At 37.9% G+C, this 27,292-nt stretch overlaps 1 protein-coding gene across 4 annotated transcripts; it reads left to right on the forward strand.

Moving 5' to 3' along the window:
- On the forward strand, positions 1 to 26,331 carry LOC110445454 (double-stranded RNA-specific editase 1-like). Of its 4 annotated transcripts, none has more exons than XM_021490105.1 (10): positions 1 to 1,308; positions 15,527 to 17,367; positions 18,299 to 18,440; positions 18,910 to 19,093; positions 19,756 to 19,849; positions 20,277 to 20,432; positions 21,170 to 21,276; positions 21,779 to 21,961; positions 22,397 to 22,637; positions 23,490 to 26,331. In XM_021490105.1, the coding sequence occupies exons 1-10, from the start codon at positions 1,207 to 1,209 to the stop codon at positions 23,719 to 23,721; spliced, it is 3,282 nt and encodes a 1,093-aa protein (XP_021345780.1). In that variant the 5' UTR covers positions 1 to 1,206; the 3' UTR covers positions 23,722 to 26,331. The 4 variants fall into 4 exon arrangements, with proteins under 4 accessions (XP_021345780.1, XP_021345779.1, XP_021345782.1 ...); XM_021490104.1 differs by lacking the exon at positions 1 to 1,308 and adding an exon at positions 14,533 to 14,924; XM_021490106.1 differs by lacking the exon at positions 1 to 1,308 and adding an exon at positions 14,987 to 15,149.
- Positions 26,332 to 27,292: the final 961 nt, after the last annotated feature.

A 27,292-nucleotide genomic window follows, 5' to 3' on the forward strand; every position in this document is an offset into this window, starting at 1 on the left:
GGGGGTAAATACGCGTGCACTGTTATGTTACGTAAATAGTGCACGTGAGAATATGAGTTTAAATGTATAATTTGATAGGGTTGATAAGAGTTGCCCTATAGTTGTAAGATATGCAGCAACAGTGAGTAAAAACTATTTCAATGGAATAGCGCGTCTTAATTATCGCATAATTCCCTGCTGATCCCGCGCGCGTGCTGAACCCGTCCTAAGGCTTAATGCGAACATTTACTGATGGAAACTTGAATGTTTGAAAGTAAACAGTGGAACTTTATTTAACTGAAGACGCGGGACAAAACATGGGTAGCCAGGGATAATACAGGTTCAGCCTAGGACAATACAGGTGAGCCCAAAGACAATACATGTGCTGCCTGAGACAACATAGATTTAGGCTGGAAGGTACATGAGAAATATAGGACAGTACGTTGATAGACTAGGACAGGACAGTCTCAACCAAGAACAGCTTGGACAATACTGGTTCAGCCAATGATAATACTAGTTCAGCCAAGGACAATACTGGTTAAGCCAAGGACAATACTGGTTAAGCCAAGGACAATACTGGTTCAGCCAATGACAATACTAGTTCAGTCGACGGTAATACTTTTTCAAGAAAGGACCTTACATGTTAAACCAAGGATAACGGTTCAGTCAAGGACAACACTGGTTCAGCCGAGGGACAATACTGGTTCAGCCAAGGACAACACTGGTTCAGCCGAGGGACAATACCGGTTCAGCCAAGGACAACACTGGTTCTGTCCAGGACAATACAGGTTCAGCTTAGGACAACATTAGTTCTGCCGAGGACAATACAGGTTCAGCCAAGGACAACACTGGTTCTGTCCAGGACAATACAGGTTCAGCTTAGGACAACATTAGTTCAACCAAGGACAATAGTGGTTCAGCCGAGGACAATACAAGTTCAGCCAAGGACAATACTGGTTCAGCCGAGGACAATCTGGTCAAGCAAAGACAAAACAGGTTCAGCCGAGGACAATACAAGTTCAGCCAAGGACAATACAAGTTCAGCCAAGGACAATACTGGTTCAGCCAAGGACAATACTGGTTCAGCCAAGGACAATACTGGTTCAGCCAAGGACAACACTGGTTCAGCCAAGGACAACACTGGTTCAGCCGAGGACAATACAGGTTCAGCTTAGGATTATACAGGTTCAGCCAAGGACGGAAAAGCTGACGGACGAAATAACTTGCATGGTTCATTGTAAGACATCTAGCGTAAATGAAATGGGTGAGGAGGGAAAGAAGCGGAAGAGGAGCAGAAAAAGGAGGAATAGGAGGAGTTGGACGAATGACGTAAGTTACCAAATTTATTACCATTCTAACTTATTGTTAATGATTTGTGTCGTTTTATATCTATACCAGGGGATAGCTAAGTGAGGTATGTTGGGGGAACGCTCACAATCAGTATTTGTTTACAATCTTCTCATTCCAGAAGAAAGATTTGTCAAGGTGCAAAAACGCAAACGCGATAAGCAATCTCGATATATAGCGTTTATGTGTGTTGTGGGATGGTATGAAGTGTGTGTATAATGTTACACGTCTATTAGAAACGTCTACAAATCATTCTGGAAGACTACCAAATATTTCTCCTAATAAACAGCAAGAAGCCAAAATAACGGACAGATATGAAGAAGCCTAAAAACAAAACAAAACAAAAACGGACCAAAGATTTGCGTTTTTTTAATTTTAGATACAGGGAAAATAATGTGATAATTATAAACAAGAAGCTCGGAGGGCATGCATCGCTCACCTGGATACATAAGCAACCATTGTAAAATATTCTCATGGGAAGTGGTATTGCAAGCAAGAGGTCCATACGGCCTGTGTCGCTAATATAGTTATTAAAGCAACAATGGTGAAATATTCTCATTAAAAGTAGTATTTCAAATAAAATTCCATCGATGGATGAGGCCAGTCCCCTGAACCATTCCTGGTAGCATATGTGTATCCAAACATTCATGATCAGCCATTGTATATATTTTTAAAGGATGGGGATCTCAAATGCGTCCATGTTATGACCCAGGGACTAAGTCACTAAAGCTTTTTGAGGCAGACCCTAAAGCCAATCCTGTTAACACGCGTTTGACTGTCTCTTTATGTCCAGCAAATGTATACATATATATGTGGTTAAGGGATGGGGATATCAGCCATTGCAAAGTTATGACCCAGGGACTAATTATCCAGGGATGTGGCCAGACCCTGGACCATCCTGGTAGCATATGTGCATCATCACTTTATACTCACCAATTGTATACAATTGGTCTAAATGTTTACCGTTACTTCTCGTCATCAGAAACAACTGTTGACTTGGTCTGAATGTTAACCGTTGCCTCTCGTCATCAGAAACAAGTGTTAACTCGATCTGAATGTTTACCGTTACTTCTCGTCATCAGAAACAAGTGTTAACTTGATCTAAATGTTAACCGTTACTTCTCGTCATCAGAAACAAGTGATAACTTGGTCTGAATATTTACCGCTACTTCAAATCATCAGAAACAAGTGTTAACTTGATCTGAATATTTACCGTTACTTCTCGTTATCAGAAACAACTGTTAACTTGGTCTGAATGTTTACCGTTACTTCTCGGCACCAGAAACAAGTGTTAACTTGGTCTGAATGTTTACCGTTACCTCTCGTCATCATAAACAACTGTTAACTTCATCTGAATGTTTATCGTTATTTCTCGTCATCAGAAACAACTGTTAACTTGGTCTGAATGTTTAACGTTACTTCTCTTCATCAGAAACAACTGTGAACTTGGTCTGAATGTTTACCGTTACCTCTCGTCATCAGAAACAACTGTGAACTTGGTCTGAATGTTTACCGTTACCTTTCGTCATCAGAAACAGCTGTTAACTTGGTCTGAATGTTTACCGTTACCTCTCGTCACCAGAAACAACTGTTAACTTTAACTGAATGTTTACCGTTATCTCTCGTCATCAGAAACAACTGTGAACTTGGTCTGAATGTTTACCAATACCTCTCGTCATCAGTATACAGTTGTTTTATGCCTTATCAGTCAACAGTCAAAACTATTTTCCCGAGAAGTTAGGACCCACCAGATGCGGCCTCTGGAAACAGTTCATCTGGTGGTTCCCAACTTCGAGGGGAAATGGTTTTGACTGTTGACTGATAAGGCATGAAACAACTGTTTTGTTACTTGACCAATGAAAAAGAAAAAAGTTCCATGTCGAATGTGATGTTTACCGACAGACGACCGTCAACAATCCAGTACCAAAAACGCTTGATCATCGGGGTGCTTGTAATTATAGGTGCGTTCGATAACCTTACACATGACCAGTCAACAATTTCACGTGACCAGTCAATAGTTTATAGTTTTACGGCGTCCAGTCAACAGTTTTACGGTAGCACACATTAGCTATAGTTCGTTTGGTGAATTGTCTGGGAAACATTCGAAATTGATTAATATGCATTTATATAGCGAGTCAGGTAACAATATATAAATATGACATTCATTAGCAGGTGACAGTGAATATTGTCAACCCGAGAAAACCATTGTCACCCGAGGCGAAGCCGAGGGTGACAATGGGTTTTTGAGGGTTGACAATATTCACTATCACCTGCTTATGAATGTCATATCTATTTTGTTACACCAAAAGTCTTTGTAGCTCAGAAACGGCAGCAAACCTCGGTAATGACATCTTGTTTGTTGATAGTCTGCTGTTTACAATCGCTAACGCACTGGCGCCTGAAAAAATTGGCTGTTGCCGTCAAACGTTCTTGTGACCATCACGGCGGGGAAACGAAGCGGTGAACGCATATTTTTCGCGCATGTGATATTTTTCACTGTCTCATGGCAATATCACCCGCGCCCCTTAAAACCAATGTATTTTCGGAGGGTGACAGAGATTTTTGTTTAATTTTCTTCCAAACGATCAAATAGCTAGAAATTCACTTGAGGTGTAACAATAACAACTGTTAACTTGGTCTGAATGTTTACTGTTACCTCTCGTCATCAGAAACAACTGTTAACTTCATCTGAATGTTTACCGTTATTTCTTGTCATCAGAAACAACTGTTAATTGGACTGAATACTTACCGTTACTTCTCGTCATCAGAAACAACTGTGAACTTGGTCTGAATGTTTACCGTTACCTCTCGTCATCAGAAACAACTATGAACTTGGTCTGAATGTTAAACGTTACCTCTCGTCATCAGAAACAGCTGTTAACTTGGTCTGAATGTTTACCGTTATTTCTTGTCATCAGAAACAAGTGTTAACTTGATCTAAATGTTTACCGTTACTTCTCGTCATCAGAAACAAGTGTTAACTTGATCTAAATGTTTACCGTTACTTCTCGTCATCAGAAACAACTGTGAACTTGGTCTGAATGTTTACCGTTACCTTTCGTCATCAGAAACAGCTGTTAACTTGGTCTGAATGTTTACCGTTATTTCTTGTCATCAGAAACAAGTGTTAACTTGATCTAAATGTTAACAGTTACTTCTCGTCATCAGAAACAAGTGATAACTTGGTCTGAATATTTACCGCTACTTCAAATCATCAGAAACCAGTGTTAACTTGGTCTGAATGTTTACCGTTACCTCTCGTCACCAGAAACAACTGTTAACTTGATCTGAATGTTTACCGTTACTTCTCGTCATTAGAAACAAGTGTTAACTTGATCTGAATGTTTACCGTTACATCTCGTCATCAAAAATAGCTGCATGGTAACTTTAACTGAATGTTTATCGTTACGTAGCTCTCGTCATCAGAAACAACTGTTAATTTAAACTGAATGTTTATCGTTATCTAGCTCTCGTCATCAGAAGTAACTGTTAACTTAATTTGAACGTGTACTGTTAACTTCTTCAACAGACACAAATGTTGACGAAGACTCAACATGTTCCGTTACTTTCTGTTAAAAGTTTAACTGTTATAGCTTTGACTACACGTGTACCGTTACCTCTCAAACATGGTGTTTATTTTGTAATTTTGGAAGATAAAACATATGCCCTCATGCCACGCCATCAAGTGACTGGCTGTTATACGAGAGCAATAAATGTGATCATTATTTAATTCATAAGCTGTATTGCAAAGTCTGGAACATTTCCATCAAGGGAAAATGTTAAACTTCTCGAGATCATTATTATCCGTATCATCTAAAATATAACAGATTGCTTTTATCATTTTGAGACACCTCACGCCCACACATACATAGCATTTCTGTACACCTGCCTTACGCTCATCAATGCTAACTGATTTCAGACATGGAATTATAAATGCCGTCTTAGACGCAAAGATATGCTTTACAAGTAAGACGTTGTGAAAAAGTGTATAAATTACAGGGATAAAATCTAGATGAAGAATGTATGTAAAGGATTGGCCTGAGCACCTGTTTATAAACAAATTTACATGTGGCATGCAAAGTGCACACGACAAAGTACATGTGGGCGTGGTTGCTCCCGGAATTTCTGGCCCGAACTTGTCTCCAGGGACGTGTTATTTTGAAATACGGACAGGGGCGGTTTATGGCAAATTAGAGTGAACGAGTACATGTATTATAAGGTTAACCAAGGAACAGCACGCTCCACAAACATGCGCGCACGCATGGGATCTTTTTAATACCTATCGTTATGTAATCGGCATCTTAAATATACCAACTATGCGACTGGAGATTACACACTTTTTGAAGATATTGTGTTTATTTTGCAAATATTTTGTCTCAGAATTTGGAAGAAATCAAATCCGAGATAGAATCTTTCTCCGGAATTTTAGTCCTGTGTTCCCTGGCCGACATCAGACATGAATGTCTAACCTACCATCATATACATGTTTAAAACAGCGGCGCAACTTCGGTTTGTGTTTGATTAACAACATAACGATCAAAGTACATCTATGGAAGTCTGTGCTCTGAGCGAAGTCTGATGAAAACTCGGGAGGGCCGGATGTTGCACCACATGCACTTGAGTTGAACCAATAGAAAATAAATTTAGATGATATAAATGTATTATATAAAAAAAACTAGTTTTTCTATTGGAATACATCAAGTGTCGGTATATACTGAGGCCGATCCGGATCCGGACCGGATCTTTTGAATTACTTTTCTATTGGCTAAATTCAAGTGTCTGTGATTTAACATGGCTTAAATTCCTGTTCTTGACAAAAATACTGGCATCGTGTTATGTAATTAGAATTACAAATATATATTTTCATAGTAGCTCGGAGTTTTGGTATTGTTCTGAAAACTGGAAAAATAGGAAAGCATAGACATTTCAAAATGGCGTTAACCCCTTCACCCCTATGTAACTTAAGTAGACTCTACCATGCATTGATATGGATGAGTCCATTATGGTCAGTGTTAAAAGGGTTAATACGCTCTTTAATTTATTTTTATCGTTGTAAAGACTTCCTAAAGGCGTTATTACAACCTTTTTCGCATTACGTATTTTTCGCGTTATAACAACTTTCGTTTTCAAAAGGCGTATTATCGCGATTTTGACATGTTATTTTTTGTTTAAAAGTTGACCCTTCCAGGTCAAATCTTCCTGATTTAATTTTAATCAAATCCGACAGACCATTCATTGCCAAATGCTACCGTTATTAATCGCCATATGTCGATAACTGGTTAAAAATGCTGCTTGTTCTTCGCCACTCCATTCGCTCTAGAGGAAACGATGTGACAAATTACCATAGTCGCTCTAACATAAATCCCACATGATAGATGATCACTTTAGTCTTAAATGGGGTGGTCGGGTGGCGCAGTGGATAGCGCACTTGCCTTTCACCAAGGCGACCGAGGTTCGATTCCTCGATCGGACGTGAAAAGGTATGGGGTCACCTGCCCGAACACGTGGGTTTTCTCCGGGTACTCCGGTTTCCTCCAACATTAAGTCCCCTCGCGCGCTAACATCCGGGCCAACAAGATGGAATTTATATAAGTTGAAATAACTTCTAATCACGTTTGATAAACTGACAGCTCACCTTTTTTTAATTGATGTTGCCTTTTAGAAGATTTTAAACCCTCAAAACCAGGAAAAACGAATCCCAGCTGGATATGATGGGTGTACCGCCGATATCATTTAAGTCTTGAGAATCATTCGAACCATTATCAACATTCCTGGTACAAAAAATCTCATTAGCGTTCACTATATCAGAGATATATCAACAAATTACAAATAATCGATTAAGCACCTGCAGCCTGAATGAGGTTAATGATATATACGGAGAAAAATCGGTTATAAAACGTGAATATGATAAGAAATATCACAGAACATTTTCGGACTAGAGTACCACGTGATTTCACGATGCGCAACGACCACTACAAATATATAAAGTGATGTAGCTAAGGATACATTAACTCATTGACCTGTACATAGTGATGTAGCTGTGTATACATTTACCTGTACATAGTGATGTAGCTGTGGATACATTAACCTGTACATAGTGATGTAGCTGAGGATACATTAACTCATTAACCTGTACATAGTGATGTAGCTGTGGATACATTAACTCATTAACCCGTACATAGTGATATAGCTGTGGATACATTAACCTGTACATAGTGATGTAGCTGTGTATACATTGACCTGTACATAGTGATGTAGCTGTGGATACATTAACTCATTAACCTGTACATAGTGATGTAGCTGTGGATACATTAACTCATTAACCTGTACATAGTGATGTAGCTGTGGATACATTAACTCATTAACCTGTACATAGTGATGTAGCTGTGGATACATTAACTCATTAACCTGTACATAGTGATGTAGCTGTGGATACATTAACTCATTAACCTGTACATAGTGATGTAGCTGTGGATACATTAACTCATTAACCTGTACATAGTGATGTAGCTGTGGATACATTAACTCATTAACCTGTACATAGTGATGTAGCTGTGGATACATTAACTCATTAACCTGTACATAGTGATGTAGCTGTGGATACATTAACTCATTAACCTGTACATAGTGATGTAGCTGTGGATACATTAACTCATTAACCTGTACATAGTGATGTAGCTGTGGATACATTAACTCATTAACCTGTACATAGTGATGTAGCTGTGGATACATTAACTCATTAACCTGTACATAGTGATGTAGCTGTGGATACATTAACTCATTAACCTGTACATAGTGATGTAGCTGTGGATACATTAACTCATTAACCTGTACATAGTGATGTAGCTGTGGATACATTAACTCATTAACCTGTACATAGTGATGTAGCTGTGGATACATTAACTCATTAACCTGTACATAGTGATGTAGCTGTGGATACATTAACTCATTAACCTGTACATAGTGATGTAGCTGTGGATACATTAACTCATTAACCTGTACATAGTGATGTAGCTGTGGATACATTAACTCATTAACCTGTACATAGTGATGTAGCTGTGGATACATTAACTCATTAACCTGTACATAGTGATGTAGCTGTGGATACATTAACTCATTAACCTGTACATAGTGATGTAGCTGTGGATACATTAACTCATTAACCTGTACATAGTGATGTAGCTGTGGATACATTAACTCATTAACCTGTACATAGTGATGTAGCTGTGGATACATTAACTCATTAACCTGTACATAGTGATGTAGCTGTGGATACATTAACTCATTAACCTGTACATAGTGATGTAGCTGTGGATACATTAACTCATTAACCTGTACATAGTGATGTAGCTGTGGATACATTAACTCATTAACCTGTACATAGTGATGTAGCTGTGGATACATTAACTCATTAACCTGTACATAGTGATGTAGCTGTGGATACATTAACTCATTAACCTGTACATAGTGATGTAGCTGTGGATACATTAACTCATTAACCTGTACATAGTGATGTAGCTGTGGATACATTAACTCATTAACCTGTACATAGTGATGTAGCTGTGGATACATTAACTCATTAACCTGTACATAGTGATGTAGCTGTGGATACATTAACTCATTAACCTGTACATAGTGATGTAGCTGTGGATACATTAACTCATTAACCTGTACATAGTGATGTAGCTGTGGATACATTAACTCATTAACCTGTACATAGTGATGTAGCTGTGGATACATTAACTCATTAACCTGTACATAGTGATGTAGCTGTGGATACATTAACTCATTAACCTGTACATAGTGATGTAGCTGTGGATACATTAACTCATTAACCTGTACATAGTGATGTAGCTGTGGATACATTAACTCATTAACCTGTACATAGTGATGTAGCTGTGGATACATTAACTCATTAACCTGTACATAGTGATGTAGCTGTGGATACATTAACTCATTAACCTGTACATAGTGATGTAGCTGTGGATACATTAACTCATTAACCTGTACATAGTGATGTAGCTGTGGATACATTAACTCATTAACCTGTACATAGTGATGTAGCTGTGGATACATTAACTCATTAACCTGTACATAGTGATGTAGCTGTGGATACATTAACTCATTAACCTGTACATAGTGATGTAGCTGTGGATACATTAACTCATTAACCTGTACATAGTGATGTAGCTGTGGATACATTAACTCATTAACCTGTACATAGTGATGTAGCTGTGGATACATTAACTCATTAACCTGTACATAGTGATGTAGCTGTGGATACATTAACCTGTACATAGTGATGTAGCTGTGGATACATTAACTCATTGACCTGTACATAGTGATGTAGCTGTGGATACATTAACCTGCACATAGTGGTGTAGCTGTGGATACATTAACTCATTGACCTGTACCTAGTGATGAAGCTGTGGATACATTAACTCATTGACCTGTACATAATGTTGAGGGAGACCTGTTATGTGGAAGTTCGATATTATTTTGACAATTGTGAACTTTCAAGACGAACTTTTAATTGAGTTTGAAACGAAAACTGAATATCTTTCCGTGATACTGTTAACGTTCGTTTTTTTTCTTTCTTAAGAAACCTGCTCTGGGTTTAATGTGCCATATCGAAACACGTTTTGACTTAACAAGATAGACAGAAATAAAATGGATATCAAGAATGCATTTTAAAATAACGTCATATATGCGCCAATAAAAAACCCATCAAACTGTTTGTATTAAAAAAGTACTTTTTTGGAATATGATATTTCCCTTTGAAAAATTCCAAATTGTCGTTATTATAGAATTTTTTAGTTGAATTATGAAATCACAAGATATTTCTATCACTTTTTGAGATAATTTGACTAAGTGTGAAACATAAGATTTTACCGCTTAAATAGTATAAAAAATTAGTAATTGTCTAAACATACAGTAAAACCTCGATATAATGCCCATCGTTTCATTTGTCACCTCGTTTACCGCCAACATATGGTTCGATGACCCTTTTTCTTGTTTTCGTAAGAATTCTTTCAAGATATGTTTCTCTCATTTTATCGCGAAACTCCTTTATAACGCCACGGACTTCGTTAACCCTTTTTCTTGTTTTCGTAAGAATTCTTTCAAGAGATGTTTCTCTCATTTTATCGCCAAACTCCTTTATAACGCCACGGACAATCTAATTCCGTGATAACGCCAAAAATTCTCTGGACAAATGGTGGCAGTATAACGTTAACGAGGTTTTACTGTAAAACTACTATCACAGATAAAACTACTTTGTGCTTCTTCGGTCCACCATGAACTTAATTTTATATCGACATCTTTTATTGTTCTTTTCTTCAAGTAACAAATAATTTGAATAGGTTTAGAATATCAAGGGAGATAACTGTTACTAATGTTTGAGATTTTACCGCATCACTGGAAATTTACCCTCATATTCCTTAGCTGTTACAATATTCATTTTTAACAATTTTATATGCCAATTTTATAACAAATAACACTATCTATAAATTATAAACGGTGAAAATATTTCGGCCCTGCCATGCCTTAATTGTCTCAATCTTTTGCTGACGGGAGATTAACCGTCTTGTAGGCCTAATAAACAGATTTTTGACTTCTTGACGAATATTAGTTTCTCGTGGGTTAAATTGTCACGTGTTTTCACATGTAAAATATCTAAATAATCTATCCCACTCGTGAAATATACTTATTTATTAATAATCAAAAAGTATCCGATCTAGTAGACGTCTTTATATACAATGCTACACACTATATTGTTTGTCTTGGTTACCATGGATCAGAGCTGGAGACATCACGTTAGTGCAGGCAAAGATTTGACTGAAATGCCTATAAATAAACATTGTTGTAAACACGCCTGAATGACGTCACGCAGCAACATTTGTGACGTCATCAGGCCTTCCGTGGTTTTGCTCAAAGGGGCAGGCAGTTTCGTCACCTTTAAACATTTTACTAATTTACAAGTAACCTAAGTGTTTAGATGTAAACTTTTGTATGTGTATGTCATACGAGACGTACTGATACGAACAGCTCCAAATGTGTGTGTGTAACAAAGTTAAACATTGAAATACCTGGCTTTTCTTAGTTGTAATAATTAATTGTCGGTAACTTGAAGATACTGATTAATGCTGTTTGAGAAAGATGGCTGGTAACCGGCTAAGATGATATTAATTTACATGATACGCAATAAAGACTCAGTCCTGCACAAATATAAACTTCCAAATCGCTGCCCCGAATCATATTTTCATCGGGTCCGGATGAGAGGGTCCAGGGCTTTCAACGATCGCAACGCATTGCATGAAAACGGAAAATGAATTATCAAATCTTTCCGAGTGTCATTTCCATAAACAAGCATTGGCTCTTCAGTACATTGTATGTACCAAAAGTGCACTTGTAGAAAAACAATTTACTTGCATTGACGGCTCAGTCGACCATTTACTGCAATTAGCGTTAAGATATGGGTTTTGTCAATGTGTATGTAATTTAAACTCAATAACTACCAACGGGCCTCAGATTAATGAGTTTAGTTGACGAGATGTCCGTCGCATAAACCAGAGACGTATATAACTATGTGTGTTATATATATACGTCTCTGCACAAACCAAATTTTTAAGATTCGCTGTGTCACAAGATATTTCATAACTGTTTCGATTAATAATATAACCTTTTCCTTCTTATACCTCTTCCTGTCAAAATCTTTGAAGGCTTTAACTGTGTTGAAGACTATGGTGACGTCATTTACGTCACATCTTATGTATTATGACGTCACAGGGTGGCGAGTTTGGGTGCATGGCGAATTTGCCTGCACTAACGTGATATAAGTACCTGGCGTAATTAGATTAGATTATCTAAGTCCGTAGCTAGACTCACTATATAGTATCCAGGGGCGGGTCCAGGTGAGGGCGTAATGGGCGTACGCCCCCCTCCCCCCCCCCCTTTTCTCCCAAAAAACCCAACACTATCGTAATCTGCTAATATTGTATTGAATTTATCATATTCATTAATTAAACACATACTCTGATTTCTTTTTATACTGATTCCCCCACCCGATGGGTGATCCGTAAAATTTCGTTTCTCCGCCGTATTCGACTCTGCGATTATATCCATTGTTGTTAACCATTGTTGTTTAGCAAAAAAAAAGGTCCAAAAATGTTTTCGCCTAGCTCCGCTCGACTAAAGATTTCATTCTACGCCCCCTCTTTCAAATATCCTAGAAACGCCCTTGGTATTGGCATGGATTTAGACCCAAAACTTCATTAAATACACTTGATCTACTTTGCCTTAAAACAATTACCACTTCTAACTCCTAACGAACTTGTATATATTTATAACTATGATTACGTTTGGAAGGAAAACACGAGGTGAGCGATTTGAAAATGGCTGTGAAATGTGGAAATACAAGTAGGCTAACTCAAAACAAAAATCAATGTTTTACTTTATAATTTAACTGTTATAATTTAACTGTATATTCGACAAAGCTCAATATCGATCAGTTATACAATGAGCATATTATTAATTATACACAACATGTACATACTAAAATATACGATTAATTATAATCCGGGTTTCAATTAAAAGAAAATCAGCATATTCAATTATTATTTTTTCCTTCACACATATTAATTGACACTATAAATAGTTATACAGCCTACTAGGCCCTCTCTCATTAAATTAGATAGTCAAGGAACCAGGGGCGTAACAAACGGGTTTTCAATGTGTAAGCCCATTGGTGAAGTATGCTGCCGAAGGCAGCACCCCGAAGCGCGTAGCGCGAGGAGGGGGAGGGTATGGGATGGGGTTTTCCCCCTCCCATTGGTGAGGGGATGGGGGTCTCCCCCAGGAGAATTTTGTTTTCTAGAACACATGAGACGCGTTCTCCCTTGTTCTGGCGTCAGTTTTAATGGCCATTTTAAAGCAAGAAAATATCGTTTTCCCCTATTATTTTATAAATATTTTGCTTCTTTTTGGGTACGTAGGGATTGGTACTCATCTACGCCAATTCTATTATGCAGTTCGGTAACATTATTCCACGGAAAAGAAAAATCTAAAATCATGTGGATTTTGGGATAGTTGTTGTATAAGAGTGTGACGTTTCTATGACTCCGGTTGCGCAGAGATAGTTTAAACATATTTTATTGCCAAAATAGTGACAACAGGATTGGGCACAAGTTATTACAACATTATTTACGCCTACAACATTATTTATGCGCAGGGATATGAGACTAGTATCACAAGCTAGCACTAGGAATAGTTTAANGGGGCTAGTGAGTACTATGTGTATACCAATAATTTGCATAGCTAGAGTTGCACTGACAAGGTTACCATGTCAAATGATTGAAGCCAGGCTACCAACCATATTGTTCCCTTTATATGTATAAAAGCGGTAAAAAATCCCCCACCTTAGCAGCACTTTATTTCACGGGGAAAACTAGAGTTAGTGTTTGGGTACACCGATAATTAGCAAGGCTATAGAGTTTCACTGGCGCGATTACCATGCCGAATGAATATGCTACCCTCAGTTCTACATTTGTTAGAGACTTTGATTGCAACGAAGTATTTTAGTTGGCGGTCTTTATAGCAGATACAAAACATATCTGTCATTGCTTTTTAATATTTTATATCATATATAGTCTATGTTGGGTTTATATTTTTTTCATTTTGTCAAAAATGATGTGTAAGACCGGGCTTTTTTTACTACATATGTTGTTACGCGCCTGGGAATCGTACGTATTTGATACTTTCTTTGTAAAACAGAAATAGAAACAACGAAGGCCTATACAGCATATCTTACCATGTAATAGGTCTCTGAACAACCGAATACAATGCATTTCTTACGGGATCTTATTGAGAAAGTACAAATCTGTTTTATCATTAATTAACACTTATCATAAGGCATCGTAAACACGAGAAGTTCTATCGACATGTAGACCCTGGTCAAAATATAAAAAGTATTGATTCTAACCACGGAATTAGATTCCGTGTTCTAACAAAATAAATTACTGATTGCTAGGCTAGATCCTATATATAGCTTCATTCGCATTGTGTATGAACTAAGTTACACCGGGGTTGTTTTCATTGTCTGCTTAGAGGCAATGCTTTTGTAATCCGAATCTTGTTTACTCGTTTTTAATAAATTCAGCCAGTTTCGAGAAACTCACCAAAACTGAAAGCACATACTCTCCCCTTCAGTCACGTGTGCAATGAAAACAAAAATGGCGGACCGTAGTGTCGTGCCGAGAATCTTGCAGCATATACAGAGACAGAAATCCCAAACATGCAAGACTACAGACATCCTAAATGCAGTTAGAGGCACGAAAAAGGCGTTAAACGTGGAACTATATAGACTACAGAGACAGGGAGTAATAAGAAAGATACAAAATAGTCCGCCAGTTTGGCAACTGCAAGATGCTAGATTCTCGCACCCTGCAGTCGCCCCAGCATTGACGCCAAGAAGTCGTCAGCATGAGGGTGTTTTCAGAGGAAGAGGAAGAGGTAGAGGCCGAGGACGAGGCCGAGGCCGAGGAAGAGGAGGGGGTATTACTCGTGGACTTAAACGTGGATTTAACTCTCAAAATAGAAAAGTATTAATTTTAAAAATGTATTTATACCCTCTGTCGTCATATCTTACGAAATACCTGGAAACTCCTAGTTTCGGTTTCGATTTTCTTTTTTTTCTTTTTTTATTATGTCGCCTTTGCAGTGTGAAAATTACCTTCCTGGTTTTCAATAAATAGGCCTATAGAATAATAATAGGATTGATACACCTTAAATGTCATGTCTTCTGGAAACTTGAAATATTATTTTTGGTGAGAAATATCTATTTTAAGAATTGCACACCTGAGCATAAAAGGTATAATGTAAATTTCAGTGTCTTGGTGATATTTTGTCATTGACAGAAATTAAGTTGGTATAGAATGGTAAGATTGTTGCATTGATATATCTCAATATATTTATCTTCTTCATAATCTTTTACTCATATATCATATATATATTTTTTTACAGTTTTTAAAGAAATCTTATTATGACTAGAATACTTTTCATCTCTTTATGCTGCAAGTGCCTATACACATTCACACTATAAATATGAAAAAAGAAGGTGAACGAAATTCAATGACATACAATTTAGAGTGAGATAGTAAAGTTTTGGTTTTGTTTTGGTCACAATGTTTCTGCTCTATTACAGTCATTCAAGGCCAATAGAGGAGTGGACCCCGAGACAGTTGGAGCTATTCAGGCGTTTCTACACACACAAGGAACAGCCGTCAAGGCAGTTGATATTGCCAAGTCACTTGGACTGGCCACATCATCTGAAATTAATCCCATATTATACTGGATGTCTGACAATGGACAGATCGCTCAGGTATCTGAACAGCCAGTCTTGTGGATCGCCCAACAGCTTAACAGCGGCCCAGCTAATGTTGGAGACATTGGTTGTCAACCTACATTCCTCCGATCTGAAGAAGAAATGTTCACAGATATTGGCGATGTTCATTTGAAACTTGAGGAACCATCTTTGCAGGATAAAAATGAGATGTCCGGACAATTTCTTGGGGCTAGTCACCAGAATCTACAACTGTCCCCTAACCATTATGATATACCCTCTGCTCTGGGTAATGACAGAAGCCAAACAGGCAGTACTGCTTTCTGTGATACCCTTATGAATGTGAAAGAGGAGCCCAATGACGGTGAGAGTGATATGATAATAAATAGTTCAAGTGAAGAAAATCTTTTTTCTAAGAATTTTGATGAAACTGTACCATCTGATATATCAGATGATGTTTGTGGACAGACAAGTAGCCAGGATACCACAGCGATTAACAAGAATACTTTTCAGGGTGGTGCAGAGGAGTTGAAACCTCAGCCCAAAGCAGTTTTCTCTGACGTAGACAAATTATTACAATCACTGCTAGGATGCCCAATGAATATGGCAAAATTATTTGTGTTAGTACATAGAATGAAAATATCACAAGAAAATGTCATGGAAATAATCCAAGAGGCCAGAAAATCTAAGTATGTGAGTGACCAGGACGGTGTTTATGTGTTAGATAAAAAAGGTGAGGAGTACATTCGTGGTAAATTAATTACCTGTGGAGACGAGGGGCAAGTTCAGATCGGCTCAACTAGACCAAACCTACAGCCATTGCAGGCCAGGGTGCAGTCTTCAGGTAAACCGCCCAATCCGTACGAGATCTTGGGTCGAACGACTCGCCCCTCCCTTGGTATGCTTGCCAATCGCATGCCTCTCAGTGTTCACGCAGGTGTGGGAGTGACCCCTCGTATGCCAAGGTTCCCAGTCAGGTGTACATTTAGTAATCCTGTGTCAGCCGGATCAACTCAGCCGGCGCAAGGCATACAAACAGACTCATTGATATCACGACTGATGAAAATATCGCAGTCTGAACCGTCACAACTGGGATCATCCTTATCGTCATTACCACAGTCGGCTCATCAGTCATCTTCATCACCACATTCATCGTATCGGGCATCACCTTCATCACATTCATCACATTCATCATCTGAAGCCTCCTTCCAGCAATTCGGTGGTCAGTCAGCATCGGGACTTTTGAGGCAGCCTAACCCTACAAGTTTGCCCGAGAGCTTCAGACCTCCGCAACCTCCAATAGAGATTGTTCGTCAACAACTCAAGCAAACTGACATTTCATCAATGAGTGATGCATCTTCTCCAATAAATACTGGTCTCGCTAGTGCGGGTATGCAAAGACTTTTAATTTCTGGTTCTCACAGTCCTAAAGCACCTCCACCATTCCTAGGGAGGGGAGGTAACTCTAATCAAGAGACATTCTTCCCCCAACAACCACATTCCTTACCAGTGATGGAAAGAACTGTAAGCGCCGATTTTCCCTCGCTGTCGGCGCCAAAGAGCCTCAATCTTGACTTCTCCACAGAGAGTTTTGCAGCCCTGAACAAAAACCCAGTCAGTGCTCTGATGGAGTACGCACAGTCGAGGCACAAAGTTGCCAGGATAGAGGTTATCCGTCAGTCCGGACCCTCTCATCGTCCAAAGTAGGTCACTGCATGCATGATTATATTAAATACATAATATGGTGGCCAACTGCTTCATATTTTTACATATAAATAATAAATAAATAAATAAATATACAACATTTGATATAGCACCCTATCTAGCTAACATAAGCCACTCTAAAGCGCTTTACAGTACATAGATACACAATTTTATACAGTCAATACAATTAGCATATATATTAATCAATACAATGTCATCAATTCCATGGAACTACCACCACCTTACTTATTGTATAGTACGGCACAAAAACTAATGCTATACCTGCAAATATTATGTCTATAGAATCATATGTTCCTAGGTAGCTAGTAGCATCTACTTTTGATAGAATAGTTTTAATTTTGACGTGATAATATTGTAATGAGTGTAAGGCTGATGATAGAAAATATTCGAAGTATAGAATAAAAACTTAATAATTGATGCAAATTGAAATGCTGATCAATGAGTTTGGTTTGGCAATGTTTGGAAAACTTTGAGTATAGCATTTTGATATAAAAAAAAATGCTTTGAACTAGCATAATTCATTGTTTAAACTGGTACATTTATTTTACAAGTCAAGTGCAACAAGAAAAGCACAAATTATTCTAAAGTTGGCCTAATAAACTGATTTTAATTTATTGGTTTTGTGCTGCTTATGATTGGTAATGAAAATAGAATCAATTTCCATTACTAAAATTTATATTTTTTTCCAATTTATGACATAGATTGATTTTTTTCATTAAATCAAACTTCTTGTGCTCTTCATAATTTGGAAGATGCGGTGCAGCGTAATTTTAATATGTGTATCCTTAATCATGTCATCATATATATAAAAATATGTTACGGTTAGTTTAGTACATTGTACAGTGTTTGTATACGTACCGACCACATCATCACATGTTCACCAGCTGAGAAAATTTTACCTGTGATTAGGTTTCTGATGGGCGTGTTCATTGGTAACGAGCAGCTGTCAACAGTGACGTGTACCAACAAGAAAGACGGCCGGAAAGAGGCGGCAGATATGGCTCTCCGAGCTCTTATATCGGAAGGAAAGTACAACACGGACAAAATTCCTGTGAGTATAAATCTTAATAAATCCTACAAGACTGTTTCAAGTTTACAGAAAGTTACGTTCATCTGGTGTATGTTCAGAAATCGACTGCATCAATCGGTTCCATTTCAGGGCTCACATTAACGTTCATGCCAGGTCGCCAGGTCCCCAGATGGCGACACTTTCGATGCTTTGCGATTGTCGGCTATAATCTTCTCGAAGAAATTCATTATTGTTTCAAGTACAGTCATGAATATCAGTATTTCATATTTTTGCTCAATTCAGTGCTCGACCCCTACTGGGGCTATTTCTAGAATTGAGACAATTTAACCGGAATGCATGCATGATTGCAGAGGATTTACACTGTCATATAAGGTGAAATTTCTGTTTCTCAGCTTGCCTGAACAAAGCTTTGATTTGATCATGCTTCTAAATCACCCACCTTTATCTTTTGTAATGTATTGTTGTATAATTTTTTTTTTTTTTAATGCAGACAAAGAATGTCGTCCCTGCGTCACAGATGACCCACTTTGACCGTGTGGCTGCTATTACTCACCAGCATTTCAATTCCCTCGTGGCCACCATTGCCGACAATTTTGCGGGCCGCAAGGTCATCGCAGGCCTGGTGATGAAGACATCGGAGGCTGACCTGGGCACCGTCATATCTATAGGGACAGGTATGTATTGTCTAATTAGACCATTATATATTGTAAACTTCTGTTACTTTTAGCGTGTAGTTAAAATTTAAACAAACTCTCACAGGTGTAATTTTGGCACTAAGTACATTCTTTTAACACTTTCACCGCTATGTAACTTTTATAGACTACCATGTATTGATCTGGATGAGTTCATAATGGTCTACAGTTGTGAAAGGGTTAAAAACAGATTAGATATATGCATTTGGATGGGCAAGAATAGTTTAAAATTGAAAGTGTTGTCACTGTTGAATATTTATTGTAATTTTTTGCGTACTGTATTTTAGTCCAGTGTTGAAGATCAGAAAATATCCTGTACTTATACTACCTAAACTTTAACTTCAATAAAAACAGGTGTGTTTTCTTCTGTTAGACTGTTCACCACTGACTTAATAATGCCATATCAAAGGTAGTTTAATTATAATCCTTCCAAGACCTTGTCACATTTATACATTTACCCCCGGTAGGTATGTACCTGATCTAGTTGATGATTCTGCCTTTGTTATTTTTTTGCCTTCTGAATTCATCTTTGGTTTCAATATCACATCGAAAATGTTGTTCTGAGATATCTGTGCATAACTGATCATGTGATGTTGTTTCCTAGGAAACAGGTGTATAACTGATCATGTGATGTTGTTTCCTAGGTAACAGATGTATAACTGGCCAGCAGCTGAGTCTAGAGGGAAACACGGTCAACGACTCCCACGCAGAAATCATCACTCGTCGGGGCTTCATTAGGTATGCCTACAAGCATTAAATCCCTGGTTCCTATATATATCTACCTGGTTCTCTATAAAAGCTAAGCTTTGTGTTTTCAAATAAAATTTAATAGCTAATTCCAAAAATTCACTTGAAGTGGAACAAAATAGTTTTGACAGCTTGTTTCTTATTTGTTTGGTTTGCTATTTTTAAACTTATTAATTTTCAACACTTATTTTTTTTAAATCATAATAATGATACTATGATCAATCAAGTCAACTTGTATGATCCATAAATTGGCCCTTACAGAGCCTTCAGTAAAGTCATGTCATCTTTCAAGGCCATAGAGACGATATATGTGTATTAAGACAAGAAGCATTGGATTTTGGCTAAGGAAACTGTAAAATAACTGCTGAAAATCTATTAACTTTATTTGTTTTATTAGGAAATGTTATATATTTTACAGGTTCCTGTACAAAAAGTTGTTGACTTTTGAACCCAATGGCCCCAATGGTTTCTTTGTGAAGTCACCGTCGGGAAAGTTAAAGATAAGGGATGGAATAACGTTCCACCTGTATATATCTACGGCTCCATGTGGGGATGGCGCTCTCTTCTCTCCCAGGTAATTACCTCCCTTGCCCTCCCAGATAATTACCTCCCTTGCTCTCCCAGGTAACTACCTCCCTTGGTACCTTTAGGTGTCGCTTGGGCACCTTTATTCAATCATCAACCCTTTAACTTTATTCACTCGGAGTGGAATATATCCAAAATACATCTGATAAAATATGAAATAAAATCTATTGTAATGTGGCTGAACTGAATTGCATGTTCAAGATCAAAGCCACATTCAGTGCAGAAATAATTTTGGAACATTTGCAACATCGTCGGAAACCCACAGTTGATTTCGCTTCGGTACTCGCTCATCACTGAAGCAAAATCAACCGTGGGTATCCGACGATGCATTTGCAACTGAATGCATTATTGTCATTGAAAGAATCGCAAATAGGTCAGTGTGCTTCATTGTTGTAACAGCTATCATTTCTGCTCTCCACCATCCATTTTGTATTCCTAGGGCCTACTTTACCAATGTTCACAATTGTATTGAATCCTACCATCTATATTTCATCAGTTACAAGTGCCTGCTTCCCAACCCTGCTTATATATTAATATCAGGGGTAGCCTTTACAATGATTACTTACCTTAACATCTGTTTCATTAAATAAATGGCATGTCTGATATTGAACACTATATCATTAAAACATGTTCATCTGTGTTTATCGAACAGGTGTGGAGTTGTAAAACACCGAGATGAATGCATTGTTGTATACTTACCTTGTATTCCACGTTTTTTACCAACAGAGATTCTGCCTCTAACAATACCCCGCTGGCGTCTTTGACAGACCGAACCCACCACCCAACTTTTACCAGCCAGGTACAGGGACTACTGCGCACAAAAATGGAGGGAGGTGAGGTCACACACAAACATATTTAAAAAAATTAATGATGTTAAATAATAATAGGAGGTGCTGAAACATAATTAGATTTCAGATTGTAAAACAGGTAACATTATTTGCTACTAGAAACCATAAATGTTGGAACTGAATCTGCAAATTCATGGGGTTTCTTGTTTGTTGAATAAATAAATAAAACAATAATGCAAAGTCAGGGAAATGCCTCAAGCTGTTCTACCCCACTTGATCTAAAGAAATAATTTGGGGCTTACAGCAGAATTCTGGGGCAAGGCATGTACTCAATTTCCCAACTAGTCGAATCGTTTCCTCTGCAAGGTGGCATTACAGAGACTTCGCTTTTGTCATGACAAATTCCAAGAGTGTAGAGAAAATCTGTATCGAGTTTTGAACCCTTTGATTTTGAGGATGTAGTTTGCCCAGTATGAACTTGATGTTTTGATATGTCGTTTTGGATCTAAAATTAGATGTATTTCACAATCCTTTTACATTATCCAAGGGGAGGGAACCATTCCAGTGGAACCGGACTTCACCGTTCAGACATTTGATGGTATCCAGAGAGGGGAGCGACTCCGAACCATGTCATGTACCGACAAAATCTGTCGATGGAATGTAGTCGGTATGCAGGGAGCTCTACTCAGCCACTTTTTAGAACCAGTCTATCTAGATTCCCTAACACTGGGTAAGTGTTCTAAATCTGTAGAAATCATTTTAGTTTGTTCATAATTTATCTTGTGTTCATATTTCAATTTTCTATCACAGTAAAGGATATTGAATAGTAGCTTGTATATAGTTAACTTTATGTTTTCATTGCTTAGCTGAAACTAAAAGAATGCAATAGTCTAAAAAAAAACACTGTAATACGCAATATATTGAAGAGATAATCTTTACAGAAACTTAACAAAAGTTGCGAATCCCCCATTACTTAGGAACCAACACATTTTGACAGTAATTTCAATGAATGATCATTTATAAGTATAAGATCGGGAACATTTGAAATTGTTTACAGAACCAACACATTTTGACAGTAATTTCAATGAATAATCATTTATAAGTATAAGATCGGGAGCATTTGAAATTGATATTCTGTTGAGTCAATATTGATTTTGTTTGACAGGATTTCTGTTTGACCCTGGTCACCTGGCACGTGCCGTGTGTTGCCGTGTGAACCGAGGTGACACAGATATCAACACAATGTTACCTGAGGGCTTCCAGCTGAACCATCCCTGGTTAGGTCGGGTCACCGCCGTGGAGCCATCACGTGAGACGCAGAAAACCAAGGCCCTCAGCATCAACTGGTGCTACGGGGATGACAAGCCAGAGGTCACAGATGGAACACAGGGGTTGTGTTACACTAGGTAAGGGGTCAGGGGTCACGGAATTCATACAGTGGCTGTGTTACTCTAGATAAGGGGTCAGAGGTCACAGATGGAACACAGGATATGTTACAATAGGCAAGGGGTCAAAAGTCAGTCAGAGCACAGGAGCTGTGTTACACTAGGTAAGGATATGAGGTCACAGATTGAACAGGGGATGTGTTACAATAGGCATGGGATCAAAGGTCACAGATAGAACACAGTGGCTGTGTTGCTATAGATAAGGGGTCAGAGTTCAGTGACGACACAAAGAATGGGCTAAACTATGTTAGATCAAGCTTAAGGAAAACACACAAAGGGTCAGAGGTCAATGACAGCACACTGGCTGTTTAACACTAGGTAAGGGTCAGAGGTCAATGATAGCACACTGGCTGTTAAACAGTAGGTAAGGGTCGGAGGTCATAGAGAGCACACTGGCTGTTTAACACTAGGTAAGGGTCAGAGGTCAATGATAGCACACATAGTGGCTGTGTTACATTACATTAAGTAAGGTCGGAGTAGAATTACAGCTCATATAGGGATTAAGTTATAAATTACTTTACACCATATGATAACCATGCCGAGGATATAACTTTCCAGTAAACAGAAGGAATATAACATGGATCAATATGAATTCAGTGCAACGAGAAAAGTTTATCTTTAACAATTTTTATTAATATTCCTTGAATCAAGGTTTGTAACATTGGAATGTTAATATTTTGAAAATTGTTGAAAATGTTAAAAGTTGGGAACTGGTGTTACTTCCACAAGTTTTGCCTAAAACTATTGTTGACATTATTATGGCTTCAACCTTTGCTTTCGTTTGTTACAATTCTGATCATATTGATATTTCAGTATCGAGAAAGCATTTTTCTCTCGCTGTACCAAGAAGAACTTGTATGACAGTTTTAAACAAGTGTGTCAGAGGTTTGGACGACAGGATCTTTTACAACACAAAACATACAGTCAGTCCAAACTGGCTGCCACAGACTTCCAGGAAGCCAGGAAGGTCATGCTGAAGAAAATGACGGAGAGCAACTATGGCACTTGGGTATCGAAACCTATAGAGGAAGAAATGTTCAGCTGATCACAGTTAAACAGAATCCCAATGGGAAAATGAAACAGCTTTCCAGTGAATAACCACAATGGTTACCTGAGTTATCAGGCTTTCCAGTGAGTAACCACAATGGTTACCTGAGTTATCAGGCTTTCCAGTGAGTAACCACAATGGTTACCCGAGTTATCAGGCTTTCCAGTGAGTAACCACAATGGTTACCCTAGTTATCAGGCTTTCCAGTGAGTAACCACAATGGTTACCTGAGTTATCAGGCTTTCCAGTGAGTAACCACAATGGTTACCCGAGTTATCAGGCCTTCCAGTGAGTAACCACAATGGTTACCCGAGTTATCAGGCCTTCCAGTGTGTAACCACAATGGTTACCCGAGTTACCAGGCCTTCCCCTAAGTAACCACAATGGTTACCCGAGTTACTAGGCCTTCCCCTGAGTAACCACAATGGTTACCCGAGTTACCAGGCTTGCCAGTGAGTAACCACAATGGTTACCCGAGTCACATGGCCTTCCCTCGAGTAGGTTACTAGACATCAGGCTCTCCAGTAACTAATGGTTACGCAAGACATCAAACTCCCCAGTGAGTTATCAAGTTATCCAAGACATCGGACTATCCACTTTCTAGTTAGTAACCAGTGGCTACCTGATTCAACAGGTCCTTCAAATGACTAAGTGATTAGTGGTTACCAGAGACATAAGACTGGTTACCGGGGGCATCAGGCTCTTTCAGCGAGAAACCATTGGTTATCTAAGTGACATGTGGAGTCTTGTTACATTAACTTGCTGCATCTTTCTACAATGCAGATGTTCAATAAGTAACTTTCATTGGAGGCTTGGCAATTTAGTTTTAAGACAGGGTATGAATTTATTATCGTGTTCTAAATGAAAATTGGATTACATCAGTAGGCATACAGTAAATGGATGCTTATACAAAAATAACTATTAATTGTAATGTTTCAAACTGATTTTATGCAACAGAAGCTCTGGTGTTATGTTACTGATGTTTGGCTATATTCATGATGGTGAGACACAAATATTAACAGGGGAGGGATACCGGTCCCTATGTTTTATCTATCAAATTACTTTTTTGACAAGCATTGTTGCAATTAACTGTCCTTTTATTCTGATATCCTATTCAAAGGACTCATCAAGATTTGCTTTGGCAAGCCTTTCAGGGTCTAGTCTGACTGGACGACAAAACAAAAGTGCATAAAGATTGCTAAGACTTTAATACTGAGTAATAAAAATTGAATTGAAATCTGGTAGAAATTTGAGTTTGCTTGTTCATAGAATGGACCTGAATTTTTTTGTTAACACGTATTTAGTAGAAACTTATTAAATCATTTGGCTAGAAGTTTGAGGCTTTGAACATACTGTATTTATCCTCCAATAAGTCTAGGGGCCGACACATAACATAATCTCTTACTCAAAGCAGGAAGTGAGCTTTATTTCAGGAAAATAAAACACTTTGCAGCATTTGTTGCAATATATTAGGGTGGGCTTATTAACAGACATGGGCCTATTGCTGGATAAATACGGTATTGGTTCTGAATATACCTTGTGCCCTTGTCATAACACTTGTTTCTCTGTACAGTTTTCTGTATTTCTTCCATAGAGTTTATATATATATAGAAAGGGACCAATAAGGCTTGCTGCATGTTCCATATATTTTGCAACTCACACATTGTCGTATTAATGTTAAACATTGACTCAACTTTCGCTTTTTACCTCTGACATGTACAAAATGCAGTCACCAATCATACGATATAATGTTTCTCGAAAAAATAGGAAAATAATTTTTGAGAGAAAAAAAACTGTTTCTGGTTATTATTGACGACATTAAAATTTCCCCCTTTTTGTAAAATGTTAGGGGAAAAAATATTGTGACGCACGTTTCATGAACAATTTGTTTGGGTTATGGCTAAAATTGCAGGATGAGAGATGGAGTGAGAAATTCACTCGATAAGGTGTGTTGATATTGTCTGATAGCCTTGCTATAAATATATGTATAAATTTGTTTCTGATCTGTTGGAGTGATTATTGAATATTTTGTGTTGCATGCTTACATTTTCATATTGCAATATATCACAATATATTGTATTCCTAGACATTTTGTTTATGATTGCTTGATTGTAAAATATGTAAAGTTAGCATCAATTAGCAATGTTCAATGATAGATTGAAAGTAATTTTACCATCTATAGTTTGGAGAGAGTCATCATAACAAGCAAGCTTCGATGCGGGTGCCCTATCAGTATGGTAATCAGGTTGTCCGTCAGTAAGTCTGTCTGTCCGTTTTTTTTCTTTTGCACAATACTGATGGAAGTAAATTGAGTATGGTTTTAAAATTTTACATGACAATTTCCCATGCATCCTAGTTCTGCCTAATAATTTTTCGGGCAGATTGGATTCAAAATGGCTGCTAATCAGCCATCTTGGATTTTAACATTAACAAATTCAATTTTTTTTGCTCTTAACCGGTTAACATTTTGTTATGACATTATGAAGCAAAGTTGGTCACAATACAACAAGAAGTCAACTGATTGAAAGTCCAGGTCGTCGGATCAAAGGTCAAGGTCAGATTTTGTATCTTTTCCCTGATGAACATTTTGTTAAAATGTATGACATTATGAAGCAAAGTTGGTCGGAATTTAACAAAGAGTAAACTGGCTTTAAGGTCAAGGTCACTGGGTCAAAGGTCAATGTCAAATTAAGTATCTTTTCACTGGTGAACATTTCGTTATGACACTTTGAAGCAATGTTGGTTGGAATTAAACAAGGAGTCATTTGACTCAAGGTCACTTGGCCAAAGGTCAAGGTCAAATATTGTATCTTTTCACTGATGAATATTTTGTTATGACATTATATAGCAAAGTCGGTCGGAATTTAATAAGTAGTCAACTGACTTAAGGTCAAGGTCACTGGGGCAATGTCAAATATTTTATCTTTTTACTGATGAACATTTTGTTATGATATTATGAAGCAAAGTTGGTCGGAATTAAAGAATAAGTCAACTGACCAAAGATCAGGGTCACTGGGTTAAAGGTCAAGGTCATTTGGGTCCAAAGGTCAAAGACAAAGTGGATCTCTGACTTTGACCCTGGCTCTTGATGGGGGAGGTATTTAAGGTAAAATAAAACGAATCAAAGCTAATAAATGAGTATTGCACCGGTATTTACATTTCTGTTAGCCCAGCAAATATGGAGGTGGAAGGAAACAAGACTCGCATCATAGTACATGTAAAACGTATATTTTGCTTCCTTGTGATTCTTTTTGAAGTCCAAATGTCTAACGTCAAGCTCAGCTATATGGGCAGATTGCTTCTTGATGATTATGGGGGATATATTGCCACAAGACGGGGCCCTTACTGACCTGTCAGTGTTCTAGTTTCTGTAGAATTATTTCGTAACTATGCTTAAACTCAGGAAGAAGGTTGTTTAAAAAATGATTACACTTTATTGCCATTTTGAAATCATTGCAATAAATTGGTAGACAGATATTGCCATATTATCGGCAACCCCTATGAATAACAGGTTTGTGTTATTTTGAGTAAACAAGCCATTCAGATTGATATGTCTCGCATGTGCCAC

Source organism: Mizuhopecten yessoensis, unplaced genomic scaffold, assembly GCF_002113885.1.
Source record: "Mizuhopecten yessoensis strain PY_sf001 unplaced genomic scaffold, ASM211388v2 scaffold2307, whole genome shotgun sequence".
NCBI lineage: Eukaryota > Metazoa > Mollusca > Bivalvia > Pectinida > Pectinidae > Mizuhopecten > Mizuhopecten yessoensis.